The 24,634-nt window shown below is 34.7% G+C and overlaps 1 protein-coding gene and 1 long non-coding RNA gene across 2 annotated transcripts in view; both read left to right on the forward strand.

Annotated features, from left to right (window-relative positions):
• Positions 1–3,211: 3,211 nt before the first annotated feature.
• The window catches only part of LOC120429394 (IQ motif and SEC7 domain-containing protein 1), a 223,131-nt gene continuing 201,708 nt past the window's right edge, over positions 3,212–24,634 (forward strand). The window contains exon 1 of the mRNA XM_052708734.1: positions 3,212–3,564. Within this exon, the coding sequence (XP_052564694.1) occupies positions 3,227–3,564 (338 nt within the window). The 5' untranslated portion in view covers positions 3,212–3,226. The remainder of the gene's footprint in view (positions 3,565–24,634) is intronic.
• Positions 15,636–16,413, forward strand: LOC120429456 (uncharacterized). The gene is made up of 2 exons (XR_005607395.2): positions 15,636–15,884; positions 15,947–16,413. It is a non-coding gene; the product is annotated as an uncharacterized LOC120429456 (long non-coding RNA).

Consider the following 24,634-nt stretch of genomic DNA (forward strand, 5'->3'; position numbering starts at 1 on the left):
AAAAAATCGAAATATTGGTCGCAAAAAAATTTCAACTTCATTTTTCGATGTAAAATCAAATTTGCAATCAAAAAGTACTCTAGTGAAATTTTGATAAAGTGCACCATTTTCAAGTTATAGCCATTTTTAGGTAACTTTTTTGAAAATAGTCGCAGTTTTTCATTTTTTTAAATAGTGCACATGTTTGCACTCTTTTGGAAAAAATATTTTTGAAAGGCTGAGAAAATTCTCTATATTTTGCTTTTTCGGACTTTGTTGATACGACCTTTAGTTGCTGAGATATTGCAATGCAAAGGTTTAACAACAGGAAAATTGATGTTTTCTAAGTTTTTTTTTTTTTTTTTTGAAATTAAATATGTCTTTATTGAACTTTCTTATAATAATTACATTTCATTTACATTCTAAGTGGTATGGCTACATGCTCTTCATCTTTGTTATATTTTTCGTTTTCTTATTAACTGTTCACATTCATTTATTTACTTCAAATTGTTTTACATTTTTGCATTGAATCGAATACATTTGGGTAAAAAAGAAAAAAAAAATCACTTCAACAACTAATCCTAACTTAAAACTAAAAAAGCAAATTCATTGAAATATTCAAAATCATTAGAACGAGTAAACTACGAACTGTATTTTAAGATAAATCCTCCAAGCGTTCTTACTTGTTCCGCACGAGTTTTGCAACCACGCAGTGTTGTTGTCATCTCGATGAAAATGTTCATAAGTTCTTGTGGTGAAAACAGGTCACTACTGCCTTCATCCGTTGATGCTGGTTGGTTTTCCCTCGGTTGCTGACTGAAGCCAGGAGGTGTTGTATTCTCTGCAACTTTTTGCCGCTGATTCAACGGCAATGGCTGCAGATTTGGAACCACTCGAACAGATCCCGCTCCAGGTGACGCCAAAGCAGGAAAATCCACGTCCGTGAAAGTTGGTGGTGTTTTGCGACGATTTGGTTGGTGCCTCGTCGTCGCTTGCTGCCGAATTTTCACAAACTCAGCACGTTTTGGGCAGCTTCGATTCTTGGTCGAATGGTCGCCGCCGCAATTGAAGCATTTAGCTTCAATGTTCTTGTTGATTGTATCGCATGCTTGAGTTTTGTGCTCACCTCCACAGGTTGCACAACGACTCTTGATGAAACAGTTCCTTCCACCATGCCCAAACTGCAAACAGTTCGAACACTGTGTCACGTCACGGTGCACTGGACGATAACGTTCCCAAGACACGATGATGTTGAAAATTGCCCGAACTGCTTTCAGCTCAGACGGCGTTGTCGATCCTTTCTCGAGATGAACCAGGTACAGTTGATCACGATACTTGATGTCCTTGTTGTGTCTCGTCATCTTGAAGACTTCGATCACGTTCAACTTAAGAGTTTTGAGCTCTTCTTTCAGCACACTCACATCCATGTCATACAGGCCTCGGAGGACCTGTTTCATGGGGCGTTTACCTGGATCGTCATGGCTGTAGTATTCAATCTTGGTGTTGTTCAGGAAATCCCGAACGTAGTTGTAATCCTTTCTGGTAGGTAGCAGAATTTTGAGTCCATCAGCACACAAGCGAATGGAAGCTCGTAAAGCACCAGATTTGATAAACCCGGTCAGCCACTTTCGCACCGAATCCGATGACGATGTTTTCACAAAAATGGGTGGCAACTTCTCCCGTCGTTCAAATTCTTCCTTCTCGCTCACGTCCACAGGGAGGGTAGCGAACTGGTTACCAGACGAATTTTGAGCGTCCTTGCTCAAACTGCCTGGCTTTGCAGGTATCGCTTCGGCATTCTTTAGCTTCTTCAAATCTGCCGATCCTGCTGGTGAGGACCGCCTCTTTTTCTTGCCGTGAGGCATTTTTTGCACTTTTTTGGTTTGTGAGGGACGCACGTCTGACTCGCTTCTCTGCTGATCGCAGACTCATGTTTTCTAAGTCTCACCCAAACAACCCACCATTTTATGTTGTCGATATCTCAGCAAGTAATGGTCCGATTTTCAATGTTAATATATGAAACATTTGTGAAATTTTCCGATCTTTTCGAAAACAATATTTTCAAAATTTTAAACCAAGACTAACATTTTAAAAGGGCGTAATATTGAATGTTTGGCCCTTTTGAAATGTTAGTCTCGATTTGAAAATTTTGAAAATATTGTTTTCGAAAAGATCGGAAAATTTCACAAATGTTTCATGTATTAACATTGAAAATCGGACCATTACTTGCTGAGATATCGACATCATAAAATGGTGGGTTGTTTGGGTGAGACTTAGAAAACATCAATTTTCCTGTATTTAAGCCTTTGCATTGCAATATCTCAGCAACTAAAGGTCGTATCAACAAAGTCCGAAAAAGCAAAATATAGAGAATTTTCTCAGCTTTTCAAAAATATTTTTTCCAAAAGTGTGCAAACATGTGCACTATTTAGAAAAAATGAAAAACTGCGAATATTTTCAAAAAAGTTACCTAAAAATGGCTATAACTTGAAAACGGTGCACCTTATCAAAATTTTACTAAATTACTTTTTGATTGCAAATTTGATTTTACATCGAAAAATGAAGTTGAAAAGTTTTTGCGATCAAAATTTCGATTTTTTTTTTAAATCAGGACCTTCATAGGTCATTCATCATAGGACCTTTTGAAAAATTACTCTGGGAAAAAGTTTTTTAAAGTTTGTCATAAATAAAAATATACCCGAATTACTTACGGACAAGGAATGCATAGAATCGGACAACAAAGCCCAATTCTAAAGTCGATAGTAAACCTTTTAACTTGATTTTTGGACACTTATATCATTTATTTAAATTAAATTGCGGTGCATTGAGATTTTTCAAAAAATAAATTAAAATAATTCTTGAACAATAACTTTAGTTTTTAGAATTGTTTGGAATTAAAATGCTATTGTACAATTATTTGATGATGGATTGAAATCAGTAATGATCAGTGATTCTATTCGTAAAAAAATATGAGTATTAAAAAAACGACAAATTTCTTTCAAATAGCAAAAAAGTTTCAAATTTCAACTGTATCTCGCAAGGAAAACGAGCGCAGTTTGAAAAACGTGCTGAAAATGAACAACCACATGGCACCCCACGTGTCGCAAGAAATGTGCGTCCCCCAAGTCGGAAGTGTTTAGTGTGCGAGTCTCGTCTGCGACGAAAAAGGCTTCACCACCATCAATTCAAGAGGTGGACTAGTCCTGCATAACCCCCCCCCCCCCCCATCCCCCATCGTGACCCAACGATGCGTCACTGCTTCGACACGGAGTCCATCATCCGGCGTCAGGCGGCCAACGGTGGCGATGTGGACGAGCGGAACCGACGTCACTACCACCAACAGCAGCAACACCACCCACGAGTGTGGCACCATCACACCCGTCAGCAGTCCCAATCGCCACCACCGGGCACTCTTGGCGGGTCGGCGAATCGACGAACCGATGACGGGCGGCGGGGTCAGAGGGAGGACGGTGGCGACAGGAGGAACTATTACCAGACGCTGGTGGTGGACGGGGGGACGCGGTGGAGACAGCACCACGACCTACCCGTCGAAGTCATCCGGATGACGGTGATGCGGCAGTGGAGGTAAGGGTTGAGGGGAGGGGAGGGAAAACCGCACTTTAGGGATTAGAAAGTGCGACAGTGTGGGAATTGAGGCGAGTCCTCGTTGTTGAAGTCGTTGGGGGAGAACTTGAGGCAATTTGTAGTCTCACTCTCTCTTACTTTGTTCTGGGATAGGGTGTCGTTGGAAGTCGTTTGAAAAGTTTTCATGAGTTTTCAGGGTATTGGATTACAGCTTTGAGAAAAAGGATTTCGTTAACTGTTTTAATGAGTAGGTGTGGTGGAAACTTACATGAGTTTTGGTTGAGCTTGATTGTTTTAGATTGATCACTGATAACAGTTTGGTGTCCAAAAAATAAAAAAAATAAGAGCAAAACTAACATATTTTCGCTACAGCTAAGATTTATTGATTGCTAGCACCTTTCTTGATATCATCCTTGCTGACAGACAAATCCAGACAAATCCAAATTTTACAAAAATACTTTTCGCTATTCATAAGAAAAAAATATGCAAATATTTTCATAGCTGTATCTTGGGAAGACATTTTCTGATCGATTTGGTGTCTTTGACAAAGTTGTAGGTATTGATTTGGACCATGCAGAAAAAAATAGTTACACTCTTAAAAAACTACCCATAATCAAAAGTAATTTTTTTAATCGGTTTCAGGAAACCAAAAAGGCATCTTTTGAGCCACAAGAAATGTAAAAAATGCCACCGATTTATGATTCTTTGAAGAAATTTTGTTTTTTTTATACAGGGGCCAAATATTCATAATAATAATAACAGTCATCATTTTAGAATTTTCAAGAATGTATGACAAAAGTCTAAAGACAAAGATCGAATGGACAAACGTCGAAAGGTCAAAAGTCAACACTTTTTCTTTTTTTTTATAAATTCTTAATTTCCGGGCTGACGGTAATAACAATATTCATGCCATTTCAATAACAAATACTGTTGAAATAACAGAAAGTGTTATGGAATCTTCTTGAAAAATCAATTTTGGCATAAGAGTTTAATAACAGTTTATGTTATCATAACAAAATTTGTTATTGGTCTGATATTGGTGGAAAGCCAAAACAATTTTGCGATAACATTTTTTGTTATGGAAGGATACTTTCAACTGTTATTGGGATGATCGGATTAGTTGTTAAATAACACAAAATAATAACAAAGATTTGTTCGAAGAATACGTAGAAGTGTTATTAGTTTGTTATTACAATAACAATCTAACAACAAAAAAATCAAAACGACGATTAACAAATCTTGTTATAAATAACATAACATGTTATTGACCTAGTATAATTTTCAAGTATCAAAAAATGTTATTTCCGCCTGCTCGGGAAATGAATATTTCATTGCATAAATATTGAAAAACAGCTATGTTATTTTGAACGATTGTTGCTTATTTTTATTGCACATATGTTTTGCTTCGAATTTAGAGGTTTCTTGATAATAAAATCACCCCTGCTTATAATTTTAAAGAATGAAAAACTTCACCAAAATGTTACAGCAAGTAAGAATATCTTTTTGATCTAATCTAATCTAATCTAATCTAATCTAATCTAATCTAATCTAATCTAATCTAATCTAATCTAATCTAATCTAATCTAATCTAATCTAATCTAATCTAATCTAATCTAATCTAATCTAATCTAATCTAATCTAATCTAATCTAATCTAATCTAATCTAATCTAATCTAATCTAATCTAATCTAATCTAATCTAATCTAATCTAATCTAATCTAATCTAATCTAATCTAATCTAATCTAATCTAATCTAATCTAATCTAATCTAATCTAATCTAATCTAATCTAATCTAATCTAATCTAATCTAATCTAATCTAATCTAATCTAATCTAATCTAATCTAATCTAATCTAATCTAATCTAATCTAATCTAATCTAATCTAATCTAATCTAATCTAATTTAATCTAATCGAACACAAGCAAAACCATTCCGAAGAAAGCATCCTGGTTCATTTTTAAAGAATGGAAAAATGGAAAAACTTACAAAAATATTCCAACCATCCAAATAGTTTGTTTTTAAAGAATAAAAAATCTTTCAAAATACTTTTATAAGTCAGGGTTTTTCATTTGTTACGAGCTATTCATGTTTGAATGAATCGGACAATTCATGACATTTTTACGAAAAACGTATTTTTTGAGGAATTAAAATAACACATAAAACTGAAGGTTATGCTTGAAAAAAACTGCCCATAATTGAAAAAATTGAAAAACTTAAGGTATCTTTTCTATGTTGAAAAGTTCATAACAATGCTACAGAATCTTGTATCACTTTTTTTTTAAATCGACCTTTTGTCCTTTCGACGTTGTGTCCTTTCGACCTTTTGTCCACTTTCAACCTTTTTTTCATTCGACCTTTTGTCGCAAATCCATTTTTCATGAAATTAGAAAAATGTAACGATCTATATATTTTTTTTAAATCGGACCATTATTTTTTATCCAAAATTAAAAGGGGTGAATAATCCTGTAAATTTTGGACATATCGGTGTGGTCTATGAGAGCTTCAAGTGTAAACTTGTATTTTCCAATTGTTGATGCCCAATGTCATGTTTTAATTTCAATGTATTTTCTAAGTCTAACCCCGGTGCATCAGTGAAATCGAGAATAACATAAGTTTGCAATCCACTAAAAAAATGCAAAAACAAACAAGACCATCATCACTCGCCATCCAACCGCCCACACACGCGCTCTCAACTTTGTTTTTTCCTGGAAAGGAGCAGCAGGCACGACATATTTGCTCGACATAAACTCGAGCAAACCTGCGCGACAGGACAATTTATATCGCTCGCTACAGCGGAGCGGACCCAAATTCGATCATTTTGCGGTGTAGCGTGGTTCGGCGTGTCCCCGGTTTTTTGGGGCGAATTATTTCCGTAAAGGCGAAAGACGGCAAAGTCGAATATTTATGGAATTGCCCATAATTTATCGGCTGCAGTCATGTGAGGTGGCTCGTAGGATATTGGGCGACCCAAAATCGGTCAACCCGAACCCGGCACACCCACGCAAACACTTCCCAGGGCTGCAGTTTTGTACCAGTTTAAGCTGGATTCTCCTTTGGGGAGGTGAGGGGAACCCGAGCAGGGGTAAATAACACGGGAATACCAAATTTTGGTATTACTTGGGCAAATAACAGCGACCAAAATGTGCCCTTGGTTGCCCAGTAATAGATGGTAAAATACCATGAAATCATACCAAAATCTTGTATGTGTAAGGGCACAACAATACCAAACCATGTTATTCCAAGGGTAAAATAATACCTCAAAATAAAACCATTTCAATACCAAGTTGAGGTCTTCTGGATTTTTGAACATTGCTTGAATACCAAAACTTGGTATTGCCATGGTTTTATGTTTAGGTATTCCCGCGCCCTTGGAAAATCATATTTTGGTATTTCTGTGGTCTTTCACATACATGATTTTGGTATGATTTCATGGTATTTTACCATCTATTACTGGGCAACCAAGAGCACATTATGGTCGCTGGTATTTGAACAAGTAATGCCAAAATTTGGTATTTTCATACCATTTTTAGTGCAGCAGTTGCAGTTAGTGAAAAAACGGAAATTATTCATATGCAACAGCCAAATCTACTCACCTGATGATTCCATGTTGTTATTAGTGATATTCTTCACCACACCGAATGCATTTGTCATTGATGAACGGCCTGTGCTTGAAGTTCTTGAAGCTTCTGAAAAATAACAAGATTGGAAAATGAGTATTATTAAAATGAAACTGAATTGAAATTCACCAAAATTAATTAATCTGTCGATTGACTCGTTTTTCAAAGTATTTGGTTATCCCGACTTAGAGAAATTTCAACGTTTTTGAAAAAAATTTTAGTGGGTATATCACACTAAATTTTAAAATCATCTTTAACATTTTTGGGTTTCAAGTCATTTTAGCGCAAAATTAATTAACTCTTAAATTTTTTTAACAAATTTCCCATAGTTTCAGAGAAAATTGATGAAACCTTTCAATATTCAAATAATACCAAAATGTGCCATCCTGACTTAGAAAATTTTCCACAATTTCAAGTCATTTCTATAGGGGGTATATCAAAAAAGTTTAAAATCAAGTTTGATATTTCCGGTTTTAAATGAAATCATTCGCTTTGAGACATCATTTTAGCGCAAAATTAATTATTTTGTCAAAATTGGTCAAAATTTTCCCATAGTTTCAGAGGAATTTGATAAAACACTTTAATACCAAAATAATACCAAAATGTGCCATCCTGACTTAGAAAATTTTCCACAATTTCAAGTCATTTCTATAGGGGGTATATCAAAAATGTTTAAAATCAAGTTTGATATTTCCGGTTTTGAATGAAATCATTCGCTTTGAGACATAATTTTAGCGCAAAATTAATTATTTTGTCAAAATTGGTCAAAATTTTCCCATAGTTGCAGAGGAATTTGATAAAATACTGTAATACCAAAAGAATACCAAAATGTGGAGTTCGATCATTGACAAATTCTGCAATTTTGCAATATCAAAACAATACCTTAAATTGGTATGATACCACATTTTGCTCTTGCATAATCCTTAAGACAAATTTTAAAGGGTCCAGGAATACCAAAATTTGGTATTGATACCAGAGAAAGGTATTATTACGCATTTCCCTTGTTATTTACCCATGCTCGGGAAGAACAAGGATGGTGTTTATCGAAGGATTTTCAGGCTTGTTTGCCTTTCGTTGGACAATTTTTGGGTCACTGCAAGGCTGGTGCCTTGCAGATTATGAAATATGCACCGATTGAAGATTTATGTAACAAAAGAAAAATATAAATTATAAATACAAGAAGAACCTTACAGAATGTTCCTCCATTCTAGATGTTATCTATCAAAACCTTTTGATAGAGTTATTCGTTGTACAACTATAGTACTAGTGCAGCAAACCTGTTCCCGGCACTGCCTTCACCCAGAACTATGCAAACGATAACATTCCCAACGGCTCCATTCACCAACTGTTGTACCGTACTCCGTTGTTCGGAATTCCTGTCCCGACGACATCGACCAGGGTTAGTGTCCTGAAACAATTGGCCACCGACGAGGTTGTCGTGCTCGGCGCTGTATGTGAGTATATCTTGTCACATGGTCCCGCACGGAACTTGCCTCCGGGAGACACAGCTCCACTCAGGAACCGTTCAACATCTATGGAGTGTGGACTAGACTGGTTCGACACAATTTTGGTATCGATTGGAGTCATTAAAACGACACGCTCTGAATACTAACGTTGTTGAAGATTGCAAATCGATTTGACTTCGTTCAACAAAGATATTTTTAAAAATTAAGATTTTCAAGCAAGATCTTTGAAAGAAGTCATAAGTAACGCCACCTAGTGATCAAATCCAGAATAGTTTGAACCAGTCTAGTGTTCAAAACCATCAAGTTTCGTTCCAAAGACGGTGAAAACAGGAAGAGTTGCGAGAAAACAAAAGAACGCCATATCCTGTTCGGCGCTCAGTTTAGATAGCTGTTAGCTAGTTAGTCAGACAAGGATGTGGAACAGTTACAGATGTTCAGCTCGATGTTCTGTAGCGTAGAGCGTTCGAGTGGATGTTGGTAAATCTTTAAACAAGTCTCTCTCCCTCTCGCTGGGTGACAATTTGCTTCAAATTGCCCTAGGGATGTGCCATTTTCAATTTGAATTTTTTTTTCGAAAATTGCCACCCCACTCAAATTGGCAATTTAAGCACTCAAAAGTGGCCACTCTTCCCCAGCGATAATCGCGCTTCACGTTGGTCTTGTCATGTCGGTGCGAAATCCCATTTCAGCCATAAACCACTTCAGCCATGTGAGTTGGTAAAGCTGGTGGGTGTGCTGTGGTGGTGGCACAGCACTAGCAGTACCAACTCTAGTCGCGTTCCATTCAAGCGCGGTATTGACACACCTGCAATGAAATAAAAACTTCTGCCTAGACAAAGCGCGCGCGCGTTAAATTCAGATAAACTGGTACACAGTAAAACAGGTGTAATTTTGTTTCAATTTATGTGGAAAAAGGGGAATTACACATAAGAATATGTAAATTTACACATTTTTGAGGTAATTTTACACGTCATTTCTATCTTTAAATCTGTCCAAATTTTGAGATGTGTGAGTGTGAAATCATTTTATATTTCTTACTGTGCAAGAAAAAAAGGCTGCCGGCAAATTTTTGCGCGATTCTACTTCCTACAATTCAGTCGAAGCTTTTTATTCGCTCACAATCCGAATTCACTCAGGTGGGCTTATTTACTTTATTTTTATCATTCGGTTGCACACAAAAAAGGGTCTCCAGCCCGAAATCGGTACTGCACTACACTCCACTAGTTCGGTGCACGGTGATGTGCAGTTTTTATTAGTGCAATTGCAATGCATCGTGGCTTTATCGATCGTTTGGGCATGAATTTATTGCCCCCTCCCTCGTCAAAATGTGATTTGCCTATGCAAACAAGCTGCCGGATTCGGGCTGGATATGGGGCATCCTTGACCCAATTTGCTCGAGCTGGATTTTTGTTTGCTTTTAAGGCTGTAGCTGGATTTAGCTGGTTATGTAAGATTTTGCCATCAGATTGAAAACGATATCAGCGCCCTGGAATTAAAGTTTTAGTATACTGGCAGCTGTCCATTGCAATTAAAATATCATGCTAAAACTTTTCACAAATTTAAGTATTTAGGATAGACTATTTAATGTTTTAACTATTTTAACTATTTTATGTTTTTGTAATGTGGATACCAAATGGTCTAAAATTTCTCATAAAATATTTAAATTGAAATTACAAGCCATGGTATTAAAATTTGAATGAAAAAAGAGTTTCAAAATGCATTTTACATATCTTTTTAAATATCTAAGTATTAACGATTTTTTTCGCCGTTAAAAATACTAATGCAGTACTGTGTAACGAAATTTTACAAAAAATCTAAATATTTTTGTATCGATCCCAAACCTTCTAAAAATGAATTTAAACGCAGGAAAATCCATTTCAAATTGTTTCCAATTGATTAGACTTCTAGTTACATTAAAACAAAAAGTTATGCGGAAATATATTTTTTTTTGGCTCCTAATTTATGGGGCCCCCCGATTAGAAAGGTAGGGGTGGGGTTGACTAGACTTTGGAAAAAAAAATATTTGCAATGGCCTTATCAATTTTCCACAAAACTACGTGTTTTCAGAAAAATATTCATAGGTTTTTCCAATCTGGATATTGACTGGGGGGGGGGGGGGAACATTTCGAGAAAAATAACCCATCAATTAAAAAAAAATGCTAAACAGTTTGACAAATTTAGGCCGTGGCAAATATTTTTTGCCTGGCCTGAACAGTTGTTTTGCAGTCATTAGTTTTCAAAATATCCAAGCATTGAAGAGATTTTTTCGCCGAAAAATAAAGTTTTGGAACCTTACAAAAATTGAAAATATTTTTGATCAATCCCAGACAGGCTAAATATGATTTTAAACGCAGGAAAATGCATTTCAAATTGTTTTCAGTTGGTTAGACTTCTATTTCTTTTAGACACATTCCGCCGTGACGTTGCAACGCTTTGACTTTTCTTTTTTCAGTATTTCGGCTGTAACTCAAAATTTACATTGAAAAGGTATGTATGTTATTACAGATTCGGAAAGTACATTAAATTTCCTAAAAGAAACAATGTTGAAACATTATTTTAAGCGAATATTCTATTTTTGAGAGGGGAATATGTAGCGTGACGTTGCAACGCGTGACTTTTTCTCAATCCTGACCCAATTCATGTTTCGCCATTAACTCTGCTATGTTAAACGGCAAATTTGGAGTTCTTCTTCCATTTTTAGTGTATAATTGGCCAACAAATCGAATGCAATCACTAGTTTTTCGAAAAAATCAAACCTCGATTTTTTAAGACCACTTACATTTCGTGACGTTGCAAAGCTCTGTTTTTGAAAACAGGGGTTTTCGTTGCGTTGCAACGTCACGAGATTTTAGTTTCAAAATAAATCAAAGTTTTTGTTAGGCTGAACAACTGTAGGTTAAGATTTCATTATAAGACATTAATAGACGGTACAAGGACATACGAATTGATTGGCCCGCCCATGTTAGACCCCCCCCCCCCTGTTCCTATACCGCTTTCACAATAGCAGTACGATTTACGAAGTTTTCCAAAGCGTCTTCAAAATATTTTTTTTTTGTATTATTCCATTATCTCAAAGGACAAATCCCCCCCCCCCTCCCCCTCTCCTGTCCTCTATCCATGTCCCGGGACGTCCATGCATGACGTAACGGCGTAATATCAGGGATGGTTCGAGGATTTATACAAAAAAAAGTGTATCGGAAATGTATTACCAGGGGATGGAGGGGGTCTAAAAATATAAATGTTTTGTTACGTAATGCAAGAATGCTCCCTTAAAATTATGATGGTTTTCGGCGATTTACAAAATACGTGGAAGATTTAGAAGAGAGGTAAGGAGCTTCAAGTTTTCAGGAGGGCTGAAATTTACAAATAAAGTACCCATATCGTTTGTTCATGACCCCTAAGGGGTGATCTGCAAACAACGTAACTTATTTTGTTGACTTTTGTGCTTTTTAAATTAAATTAGAGGAAATAATAAAACTGTTTACCTGCGCAACATAACATTTTTAATTGCGAACAACTAAACGTTGCATACAACTTATTTAAGTAAGGGTTCGTCCAACAACAGAGTGACAAAAGTTTGTAAAAAAACAATCGAATCACGTGATTTTTATTGTTTAATGAATTTCACTGTAATATGACTTACATAAGGGTGTGGGATAAAAAAACGTTGCGTTGTACTAGAATGAACCCTCACGTAAATCAGTTTATCATAAAGGGGCCATCCAGTAACCACGTGTTTACTTTTTTGAAAGTTTTAGAATTTTTCCCCCTTGTGAACATCGGTCTATTTTGATTTGTTAAAAGTTTCATAAAATACTTTTTTTTCGAGTTGCATACAAACTTAAGTGTCGGAATTTGTGAATGACCCATGTACAATTCTTCTGTAAATATGCTCGGAAACATTATATAAAAAATATATAATATTTAGTACCCTATTATCTTCAACAACCAACTATGCATACACCTTTTTTGGCATGTGACCAATATGTTTTAAAATTTCGTGACGTTGCAACGCAAACTTAAACCTGTTGTAACTTTGGATCTAGACAACCAATTAAGTCGCTCTAGGTTGCATTTGAAAGCTATTTCCAAGTACAAAGAGCATCCGAAATATCAAAATGATTGAATGTTTAGTTTTTTGTTGACATAAACAAATGTCCCATTTTCGTGACGTTGCAACGCAATAAAATGGTAAACTTACACTAGTTTGAAAAAATACTTAACTTAAAATAAACTGCAAACCCATGACATTTCCGTTTAGTACAACTAAAAACCTACAAAATGCAACCAAAAGAATAATTTTAGGATTTTATTTCGCTGAAAACGAGGAGTTTTAAAAAAAATGTATTAAAATGATGATTTTATCATGAATTGATGCATAAGTTAACCAACTTGTACAAAATGATATTCAAATGATCAATTATTGAAAACCATGATTTTTGAAGCTTCAAGTAGTCTAGAATCGAGGAAAAATATCCAAATAGCTCATACACGCTTTTAAAAATTTCATCCTGAGGTGTACATTGCCGGAGAATGTGTCTTTAACATTTTGAAGGTTTTAAGAAAAAAAAATTTTTTTGCCCCCTGATTTTTTGGACCGGGGGGGGGAGGCAGATCTAAAGGTTTGCAACATGAATGGAAATTCCACATTCATTTCAATTCTCAGGTTCGCAGGTTCTGTAGGAATCATCTCAAGAAAAAAAAAACAGATTTCAAGCCAAACTTTCATTATTTAAAACCTAACAGTATCTCAGGAAGCTTTTCGCATAATTACAGTTACACGGAAAAAAAACAATTCTCGTAATCGTGAATTAAGTTCACGAATGTGAGAACCACGAAGGAATTTATTCATGACTATGGTGCATTTGCACTATAAACGGTAATATATTCCTTCGTGGTTCTCGCATTCGTGAATTTAATTTACGATTTTGGGAATTGATTTTTTTCCGTGTAAAATACTTCAGAAAATTTTGCAAAATGCAAAAATTGCGTCCGAAAAAGTTTTTTTGAAAATTGTTTTTTTAATGCAAAAGTGTTAAGTATTTTTTTTTGATCGATAAAAAAATAAAATTTTGAACTAAAAAGTATTTAAAATGTTTTCAACAAATTTAATCCTTTTATAAAATTGAATTATATATAAAATTAATGCTACATTCAACAATGAATTGAACAAGCTTAGTATTTTTTCTTTATATAATGTAACGGTTTATTTTTTAATCATCAGATGAATGGGATAGTTTTTATGGGGGTCACCTTATTAACATCATCAATGTATCCGAAAACTCTCTTACTCTCTTTTACATACCTTTTGTCATTCGAGCAATTCTAGCCCAAAACAGGATTTTTCCAGTGGTCAAAGTTAAACTTGTAGGAAATTTTACTGAATGAAAAAACCACGCCACTTTTATGAGATTTTTTGATTTTCTAGTTTAAAAGTCAAATTTGAAGGTGAGCCCACGATTTTTTTTCGTTAAAATTTTTTGTGAAAATATCCTAAAATGTTACAAAAAGACTCACCAAAAATGCAGAAACCAAATCTTGAATTTTTGTTCAATCTTGATTAAATTTTCAAAAGTTCCTATCGGCATGAGATACCCATGACTCATAGATTGTTTTGAAAAGGGGGAAAAAATAAAAAAGTTTAAAAACGAGCCATGGTTTCAACATTTGAATGAAAAAGTATTTTAAAATGCATTATACACCCGTCCACTTGTTTTGCAATCATTAGTTTGCAAAATAACTGAGTATTGACGAAAATTTTATTTTTCGCAAAAAAAAGTTTTTGCGGTGTTGTGCATTGGAATTTCATAAAAAAATCAAAATATTTTTAATCCAGCCCAGACATGCCAAATATTATTATCAATGCAGAAAAATGCATTTTAGATTGTTTTAAGTTAATTTAATTTCTATTTCCGATAAAATTTTCAAATTTTTTGAAAAAATATTTTTTTGTCCCTTGATTTTTCCGACACATTTTGAAGGGAGGGGGCGACATAAACTTTGAAAAATATTTGCAATGGCCTTATTAAAACATTGTTTTTTAAAGCCATGTATCGTGTTTAATTTAAGAGTAAAGTTTATCAAACTTTTTTTAAATAATTTTAAGACTGAATTTTCAGTATTCATCAAATAGTCTAGCGTGACGTCACACTCTCACGGACCCCCCTCACCTCCTTGTCACACTTTGTCACGCTTGAGTTATTTTGAAAAGTTGTCGAAGGAAATCTTATAGGAAATAAGACGACCTTTTGCCAAAAACCATCAAAAACCATTTTTTTCAACATTTTTATTTTTTAAACTGCTTCACAAGGATTAGCCTTAGGACAGTGGTCAATATGGAGACTTTTATGTAAAATTGTCTGGAGAATCGATTCTCACATCTCGGTTTTTGAAAATTTTGACGTTTAGAGCAATTTGAAGAAAAAAAACGTTACTTAATCCACCTTTAGGTGGTTGGTGCCTTCCTCACATTCATATATGTCATCATTTCAACAAAATTAAACTTCATTACTCATTTCTATTGATAGGGTTTTCAGATCTTCAATCTTATCGGCAAGGTCTTAATCAAGTTTTTATCAAAATTTTGATAACCTTGCCAACAATGCATACAATATTTTTATCGCAAAATCTGAGACCCGGTTTCAAAAAAAGTACATTCTAGACTCGATTATCCGAAGGCTTTGGCAAAATTTCACTTCGGATAGTCGAATCACAAAAACATTATTTTTTTTCGCTGTCCTATTTTTTTTATTGTTAAAATTAAGTCAAGCAAAACAATGTAAATGGGACAATGTGAATTTGTAAACAAGCAGTCTGTCCTGCTCATGTCAGTGGTTGTTTACATTTGACATGAGCAGGACAGCCTGCTTGTTTACAAACTCACATTGGCCCATTTACATTGTTTTGCTTAAAGTTTGACTGCTTTTAAGTGATTTAGAATTTTTAAACCCGAGATGGTGGTGAAAAAATTCGTTACGGGATAAAAAACGCTCGCCAAGCGCGCTAACAAACCGAACATCGTTGCGGTAGTGCTACTCTCCACCAGGATGCGTGCGCGTTTCCGTCGATTGTCTGCCAAGCTGGAACCGCTGGAACCACTGCATTTTGAAATGTCAAAATCTGTCTGATCTGATTGTTTACGATTCAAAGGAGGACGAGGAGGACCGAAAGTAATTTTCTCACAGAACAAGGTCCAGTTTGAAGATTAGGCAGCAAATTTAAAAAAGTGATTCTTACGTAAGTTTTACCGTTTATGCAGTTGAATCTGAAGAGTAACTTAAGCAATTCAAATTTTTCAGGATGTTCAACGTGGTGCACTACTGCAGCTGCGAAATTAATTTTCCTGCTTGAAGTCCACGTCAGCACCTCCTACACGCTCCGCACGACGGATCACCCGGCCATGTTTATGGAAGAAATAGACTTAAGACCGTCACGGAATGCAGCCAAACTCGTCCACGGAGTCAGGATTGAAGGAAGTGGTCGTGGTGTAATTTTCGATTCTAGGCATCGGTTCCACGTCAATCATTTGCTGATCATGTCTGGCACGTCCGGGTAAATGGTCAGTGCTTGAGCCAGAATGAGCAAGCAGTACTACGAGTATTGGCCAAATGTTGGAATCCGGAACACGCCGGAACCTCTCCCCGTCAACGCCGTAACGGACCGCTGCCGGACCAGCTCAGCAAAGGGACGTTTGTTTTCCACCGGTATGGAGATATTGAGGCGGCGGGGTGCATACATTGTTAATAAAAATAAAGAAAAATATGTTGAGTCTCTTTTTTTTAGAGTGCCTTTATACTAGCAAAAACTTCAGATTTTGTTCACTCCATCTAAATTCTGAGAATATTTGAAAATACGTTGGATTTCAATCGATTCTGCAATGTTGCAGAGGTGTAAAATCTGAGATCAGTTCTCAAAAAGTGCACGAATAAAAGCTAACTGCTCTTAACTTTTAATAGAGTTAACAGATCTTTATTGCTATAGGATCATTAAAAGGCCTTTTGATTATTCAACTAACGATTGCTCGTATGATGGATTCGGCCATCGTTTAAAAAGTATTATTAAAACTGAAGTGCAAATAACTTTGGATATGGTTTTCAGATCTTTGATGTTTTTGATTCATTGGAAAGCTATTTAGATTATCTAACTAACGACGAATCGCATAATAGACCCGGTCATCTTTTTCATCGAAATATCTGGAATCAGGCCTCAAAAAATGCGTGTAAATTACACTGAAGTGCTTATAACTTTCGATAGGTTTGTCAGATCTTCAATGTTTTGGGTTTCCTAGAAAGGTCTTTTGATTACCCATCTAATGACGGGTCACATGATAGATCCGGACAACGTTTTTATCAAAATAAATGAGATCCGGCCTCAAAAAAGTGGATAAATAACACTTAAGTGCATATAACTTTGTATAGGGTTGTCAGATCTTCAATGTTTTGAGCTCGTTGGAAAGGTCTTTTGATTTCCCATCTAGCAATGGGTCGCATAATAGATCTGGACAACGTTTTTATCAAAATAAATGAGATCCGGCCTCAAAAAAGTGGATAAATAACACTTAAGTGCTTATAACTTTTGATAGGGTTGTCAGATCTTCAATGTTTTGAGCTCGTTGGAAAGGTCTTTTGATTACCCATCTAGCAATGGGTCGCATGACAGATCCGGACAACGTTTTCATCAAAATAAATGAGATCCGGCCTAAAAAAAGTGGATAAATAACACTTAAGTGCTTATAACTTTTGATAGGGTTGTCAGATCTTCAATGTTTTGAGCTCGTTGGAAAGGTCTTTTGATTTCCCATCTAGCAATGGGTCGCATAATAGATCCGGACAACGTTTTTATCAAAATAAATGAGATCCGGCCTCAAAAAAGTGGATAAATAACACTTAAGTGCATATAACTTTTTATAGGGTTGTCAGATCTTCAATGTTTTGAGCTCGTTGGAAAGGTCTTTTGATTACCCATCTAGCAATGGGTCGCATGACAGATCCGGACAACGTTTTTATCAAAATAAATGAGATCCGGCCTCAAAAAAGTGGATAAATAACACTTAAGTGCTTATAACTTTTGATAGGGTTGTCAGATCTTCAATGTTTTGAGCTCGTTGGAAAGGTCTTTTGATTACCCATCTAACAATGGGTCGCATAATAGATCCGGACAACGTTTTTATCAAAATAAGTGAGATCCGGCCTAAAAAAAGTGGATAAATAACACTTAAGTGCTTATAACTTTTGATAGAGTTGCCAGATCTTCAATGTTTTGGACTCGTTGGAAAGGTCTTTTAAATACCTCTCTAAAAATGTATAGCATGACGGGTTTTCTTACAAAAACCACCCTTTTTACAATCTTCGGAAACGTAGTCAAGATCGTTTTTTTAGCATAACTTTTGAAGTACTTAACTAAACTTGCTGATTTTAAATAGAGACCTATGGGACCCCAAGACGGATCGAATGAGACTAATACGGTCAAAATCCGTTCATCCAGTCCGGAGATAATCGAGTGACAATTTTTTTGTCCACCCACCTACACACATCCACACAGACATTTGCTCAGAACATGATTCTGAGTCGATAGGTATACGTGAAGGTGGGTCTAGGAGGTCAAATCAAGAAGTTCATTTTTCGAGTGATTTTATAGCCTTTCCTCAGTAAGGTGAGGAAGGCAAAAACAGTTTTAGCAAATGCTTTTTGAATTTTTTTAGGTGAGTTGCTTCATCCTGCATTTTTTGTGAGTCTTTTTGAAGCATTTTAAGGTATTTTCACAAAATTTTGAACAAAAAAAAATAGGGCTCACCTTCAAATTTGACTTTTAAACATTTAAATTAAATAATCTTATGTGTTTTTTCCATCAGTGTATTTTTTTTTTTCTCGGAAATTACGTCAAATTTCCTAAAAGTTTGTCTTTCACGCCCTTCTCAAATGTCATTATCGAGTGAAACAGGCTCCATATACACAAAAATGGCTTACCAAAACGTAGGATAACATGTCTACAAAGTTTCATTGAAATCGGAGAGGGTCCGGTACAACCGATTCCCTATTTGACATAGAATTGCTCATTCCTTGATGTATTGTTGTTTGAACCGTCATTTTTTTTTTTTTTTTTTTTTTTAAAGCACCAAAATGTTCCCCTATTATTTTAAGAAGATTTTTTAATGCTTTAGTATGATGTCGGTAGCATTTCGTGACTATTTGTATGAAGAAATAATTGTAAAATTTGATTTGCATTTGAAAAAAATATGATTCATGATTTCTAAGGTTTTAGTCTTTTCATCATCAAACATGTTTGTTTTTTCTCAAACTATGATAAATCGTGGCTGAAAAAAAAAACTATTATATTTGATTTTTACGATTCGCTTTCTACATACTCTCCATTGAACTATGTTACGTCCCAAAAAAAACCCCAAGAAATCCCATTCGTATTACGCAGCATCGCCTGCATTCTTCCCATGCACCCACATTAATCTCACGCACATGTGACCAAAAGACATTGTTGTAGAACTGCTTCTACCCAAAGTGTGTATAAGGCAAAGCAATCAGTTCCCGTTTCGTTCCTCATCACTTGTCATGGCAAGAAAAAAAACCAGAAATCAACCGACTCCCACGAGATCGAATTCTGAGTTCGGGCAATTGGTTTTTGTTTTTATGGCCTCTGAGCAGTTTTTACTGCAAATCATGTGATTTAATGTGGGACTCCCGAAAGTATGCAATCATATGAGGTTTGGTCTTCCCCCCTTGAAAACACTTTTCAGCTACTGGGTGTTCACAAGTAATTAGTGGGAGAGGCTGTTAAACGAATAATAATCAGTCTAATGAGATGTGATGGTGTGTCCACGGTGGACGAACAAGGAAGAATTGGAGAACGGGCGCGCGCGTGGGCGTTCAGACAACTCTTCGCGGGAAATAAAGACTCAACAGTAAACAAGTAAAGAGGGAGAAGACGAGTCAAATGAAATTAACATATTCCGCTCCATGTGCTCTGACGATGACGGGTTCGTTTGTTTGTGTAGAATCTTTTTTTTTTCGCTCCGTGTTCCCCCATTTGCTTGATGTTGAGTTTAATATGGTGTAATGGCTTGTGGTCAGCTGCAGCAGAGTCCGATATCCCAAGAGTTACGAGCGCTTACTAGAGTGGGATGTACTAGCAGCAGCTACGCGGTCAGCCACAAAGAATCTCGAAAGATACAACAAACTATGTAACCACACAATGGGAATGTTGGTCTCGCAGAGCAAATCGGTTACAATCGTGAAGAATTTAATGTCTTATTTTATTCGAGGAACTCGAAACGGAGTAGGAAGCCGCAGTTTCAACGGCGGTGGAGAGGAGCGCGATTAATGGTTATGAAAATGGCCCCTTGTTGTTGGCGGAGGACGGTGGCGGTGGTAAATGTTGCTGGCTGGGAGCATTGAAACTTTCAATTACAAATTTTATGGCCGTTGGAGTGATTTACACTAATCAGTAGGAAATTAATAGGAATTTTGAGTACGCGAGAGCAGGGTGGTCGTAAACTTGTGACGATATCGAGCATACATTTAGTTTTGTTTGAGTTAAGGAGGGGAATTCACACAGTTCACCATTCAAGCCTTCGGACTCCTAGGTTCGAGCAGAAACTTGCAATAGAGCCCACAAAAGACCCGGCAGTCGTCAAAGTGGATGGTTTGATTGATGTTGTTTATGCAAAATAACCTCATCAACTAGTCAATGAATTTGAGAACTGGTCTAAGGACAATTTTACTTTCAACTGATTTTTTCTTTAACTACGCTCAAGCTGTTCATTGCAAATCACTTCAATTAACGCGGCTTTTATTGGTAATCACCGCCGCCAATCAAACAACCAAGAAACTTTTTCCAATCCCATTCCCAACAAATCCAATTAATTCGTCCCAGCGCGCCCAGTCCAGAACTCAACGCCCATTACATCGGGTCCGGTTTAATGCCTCCTTCAATTCCATAATTTTCCTCCCAGCTTTTACTACCAAGTGGCCGTTTTCCATAATAAGTACCGAGTGAGATGAGGGGGTGGAAAATCGCCCTGAATGAGAGAAGGCAATATTCCGCGTGCAATTTATCGAAAATCGATGACTAGGGTTAGTGAAATTTCACGATTTCGCGGACAGCGTGAAATCCGTGAAATTTTTCTTCTTCCGCGAAATCCCGTGAAATTTTATGTTTGTGTGAAAGTGTAACGATTTTTCTCAAAATATTTTATCAAACTCAAATAGGAATAAAAATAATTTAAAGAACTACTGTAGAATTAAGCGAGTGAATACCCTTGTACAATTACTAATATAGGGTTCGTGAATTTTGATGATTTCGCGAATTTTGTGAAATTCTTTAAATTTATAAATTTTCTCAAATCAATTTTTTCTTCTCAATTAACGTAAATTTTAAAAGTTTTCAATTGAAAAGCTTGATATGAACCATTTGAAGAATTGTTTAGATTTAGTAATATTTTGTTAGCTTTAGTAAATATTTTACTACTATTTTATTTGAAATGTAAAATTTCAACAGGAATTAAACGAAATAAGCTTTGTTTTATCCAAAATTAAATGAAGAGTTTTTTTTATCTTTGAAAACACCTTTTAAAAACATTTCAGATTTTTTTCTAAGTCCTGTTTAATTTTAACAATATTTGATTATTTTGGTGGATAATTCCCGTGAAAGTTAAAAAATGCCACAATTTTTTTGTTTTCTGTTCTCATTTTGAAAAAAAAAATCGATTTCGTTACAAAGTATATTATTTTTACCTATAAATTTTAAATTTAGTTTTTGAAAAGATAGATAAAATATTAAAAAAATATTTTGAATGGGCTAAATATCGCAGAAAATTCAAACTATTTTACTCATTTTGGCTGGACAAGATTGTTGAACCTTGCATTGATATGAAATTCAATAAAATGTTAGCAAAAACAGAAGCAAATCAGCGAAAACGTTTTTTTCTTTATTAGTCGAATATTTGAAAATTAGTTCAATAAATGATTATACGCATGCCCTATATTTTGTTTCAAAATATAATTAGAGCTCATCCATAAACCAAGTGGAAACTTTTATGAAAATTATAAGATTTTTTTTGTGTCACGTTCAAATTTAGAAAAGTTTTTTTTAGTTGAAGAATAATATATAATTAAGCATAAAAAGATGTTTCTGTTTCAAAAAACAAAACATTTTCAGATTTTTTTAAAACATTTTTCACGTTCCGCGAAATTTGCGTGAAATTTGGTGTTTTGAAATTAAGGTCCCCGTGAAATTTGCTATTTTCGAGCGTGAAAAATCACTAAGCCTATCGATGACCGATGACTCATAGAAGCTGCCCGAAGGGAGGATGGCAAAATTTAATCAGATTTTTTGCGAACAATTCTGATGGCCATCGATAGAGCCATAAATATTTCGGGAAAGTGATATCGACCTCTTACTTTCACCCAAAAATAACTTCGTTATCTTTCTTCTTTGAAGACAACTTTTTTCCGTTCCTCGAAAGACGAGGGTAACCTTGAATATTGAGTTTCGATCCCCTTCACAAAAATTCTGCTCTGAATCACTCAACTCTGCAAGGGGAAGGGTCACGGCCAAAAGCGAACGCCCTCTCCTTAACGATTTCGACGCTCCATGCACCTCATGAATAATGCGCGGGAGTTTTCCCGTTCTGTTCCTTGATATTAAATATCATGTAGAAATTTCAGATCCCGATCAGCGCAATCGGAAGCAGAAAGGCGGGGGCGTCCCAGGGTCTGGCGGTGCATTAAAACGGTTTTTGCCGACGCGAACCTTCTTGACTCTTTGGGCAAGGAGTTCTCCCCTTTTATGGGGCGCTTTATTCACCCTTTCACTCTGGTTTGGTTTAACCCTCTACTGCACATCTTTTTTTTCTTGAGTCAAATTTGAAGTTTTATGCAATTTTGGTATTAATTTTGGCGAAACTTCCCAAATTCTTAGTTTTCACTAAATTAAAAAAAAATCAGTTAAGGGTTAAAGTGTATGGATTAAAGCGGGTAGACGCTGGTGTCAAAGACTGTCCGCAGGGACTCGAACACGTGACTGGGAAATCTTTCTGCTGCTTCTCCACCTTCTTCCAGCTGCCGACCGGCCAGCCAGCGACCGATTGTGGGGAGAGACCATTACTCCTAATTAGGTACAATAAAGGACCCGGGGCATGTTTTGGCCAGACAAACATGGGGCTAGCAGTTATGGAAGGGATTTGGGAGCATAAATTAAGTGAAAGTAATAAGGAAGTCTGGAACATTCGTCCGAAGCAGTTTACAAAGTTACAAGCTTTAGTAAAATTCTCTCAAATTTCAAGCTTAAATTTGATCAAATTCATTCAAGTTCACACCTCAGCCATCAAGGTCTAACAGACGCTCAAAAACAGATTAATCTCTTTTGGGCCGTCTCGTGGCCCCGGGCCATGACCGTGTCCGGCAGCTGCTGGCCAACCAACCACAAAAAAGGTCGTGTGGGGGTGGCGTGTCTGTGTGGCGTCAAGGTGAATTAAATGCAGTTTGCCGGCGACCACGAGACTTTGTTTTTGGCAGCGTGCCAAATGGGCCACACACAGATTTCACACATACCGGCCGAGGTCGAATGTGAGCTGATTCTTGGGAAGCTGAAAAATACAAAAATACAAAAATACAAAAATACAAAAATACAAAAATACAAAAATACAAAAATACAAAAATACAAAAATACAAAAATACAAAAATACAAAAATACAAAAATACAAAAATACAAAAATACAAAAATACAAAAATACAAAAATACAAAAATACAAAAATACAAAAATACAAAAATACAAAAATACAAAAATGCAAAAATACAAAAATACAAAAATACAAAAATACAAAAATACAAAAATACAAAAATGCAAAAATACAAAAATACAAAAATACAAAAATACAAAAATACAAAAATACAAAAATACAAAAATACAAAAATACAAAAATACAAAAATACAAAAATACAAAAATACAAAAATACAAAAATACAAAAATACAAAAATACAAAAATACAAAAATACAAAAATACAAAAATACAAAAATACAAAAATACAAAATACAAAAATACAAAAATACAAAAATACAAAAATACAAAAATACAAAAATACAAAAATACAAAAATACAAAAATACAAAAATACAAAAATACAAAAATACAAAAATACAAAAATACAAAAATACAAAAATACAAAAAATACAAAAATACAAAAATACAAAAATACAAAAATACAAAAATACAAAAATACAAAAATACAAAAATACAAAAATACAAAAATACAAAAATACAAAAATACAAAAATACAAAAATACAAAAATACAAAAATACAAAAATACAAAAATACAAAAATACAAAAATACAAAAATACAAAAATACAAAAATACAAAAATACAAAAATACAAAAATACAAAAATACAAAAATACAAAAATACAAAAATACAAAAATACAAAAATACAAAAATACAAAAATACAAAAATACAAAAATACAAAAATACAAAAATACAAAAATACAAAATACAAAAATACAAAAATACAAAAATACAAAAATACAAAAATCCAAAAATACAAAAATACAAAAATACAAAAATACAAAAATACAAAAATACAAAAATACAAAAATACAAAAATACAAAAATACAAAAATACAAAAATACAAAAATACAAAAATACAAAAATACAAAAATACAAAAATACAAAAATACAAAAATACAAAAATACAAAAATACAAAAATACAAAAATACAAAATACAAAAATACAAAAATACAAAAATACAAAAATACAAAAATACAAAAATACAAAAATACAAAAATACAAAAATACAAAAATACAAAAATACAAAAATACAAAAATACAAAAATACAAAAATACAAAAATACAAAAATACAAAAATACAAAAATACAAAAATACAAAAATACAAAATACAAAAATACAAAAATACAAAAATACAAAAATACAAAAATACAAAAATACAAAAATACAAAATACAAAAATACAAAAATA

Source organism: Culex pipiens, chromosome 2 (genome assembly GCF_016801865.2).
Source record: "Culex pipiens pallens isolate TS chromosome 2, TS_CPP_V2, whole genome shotgun sequence".
Taxonomy (NCBI): Eukaryota; Metazoa; Arthropoda; class Insecta; order Diptera; family Culicidae; genus Culex; species Culex pipiens.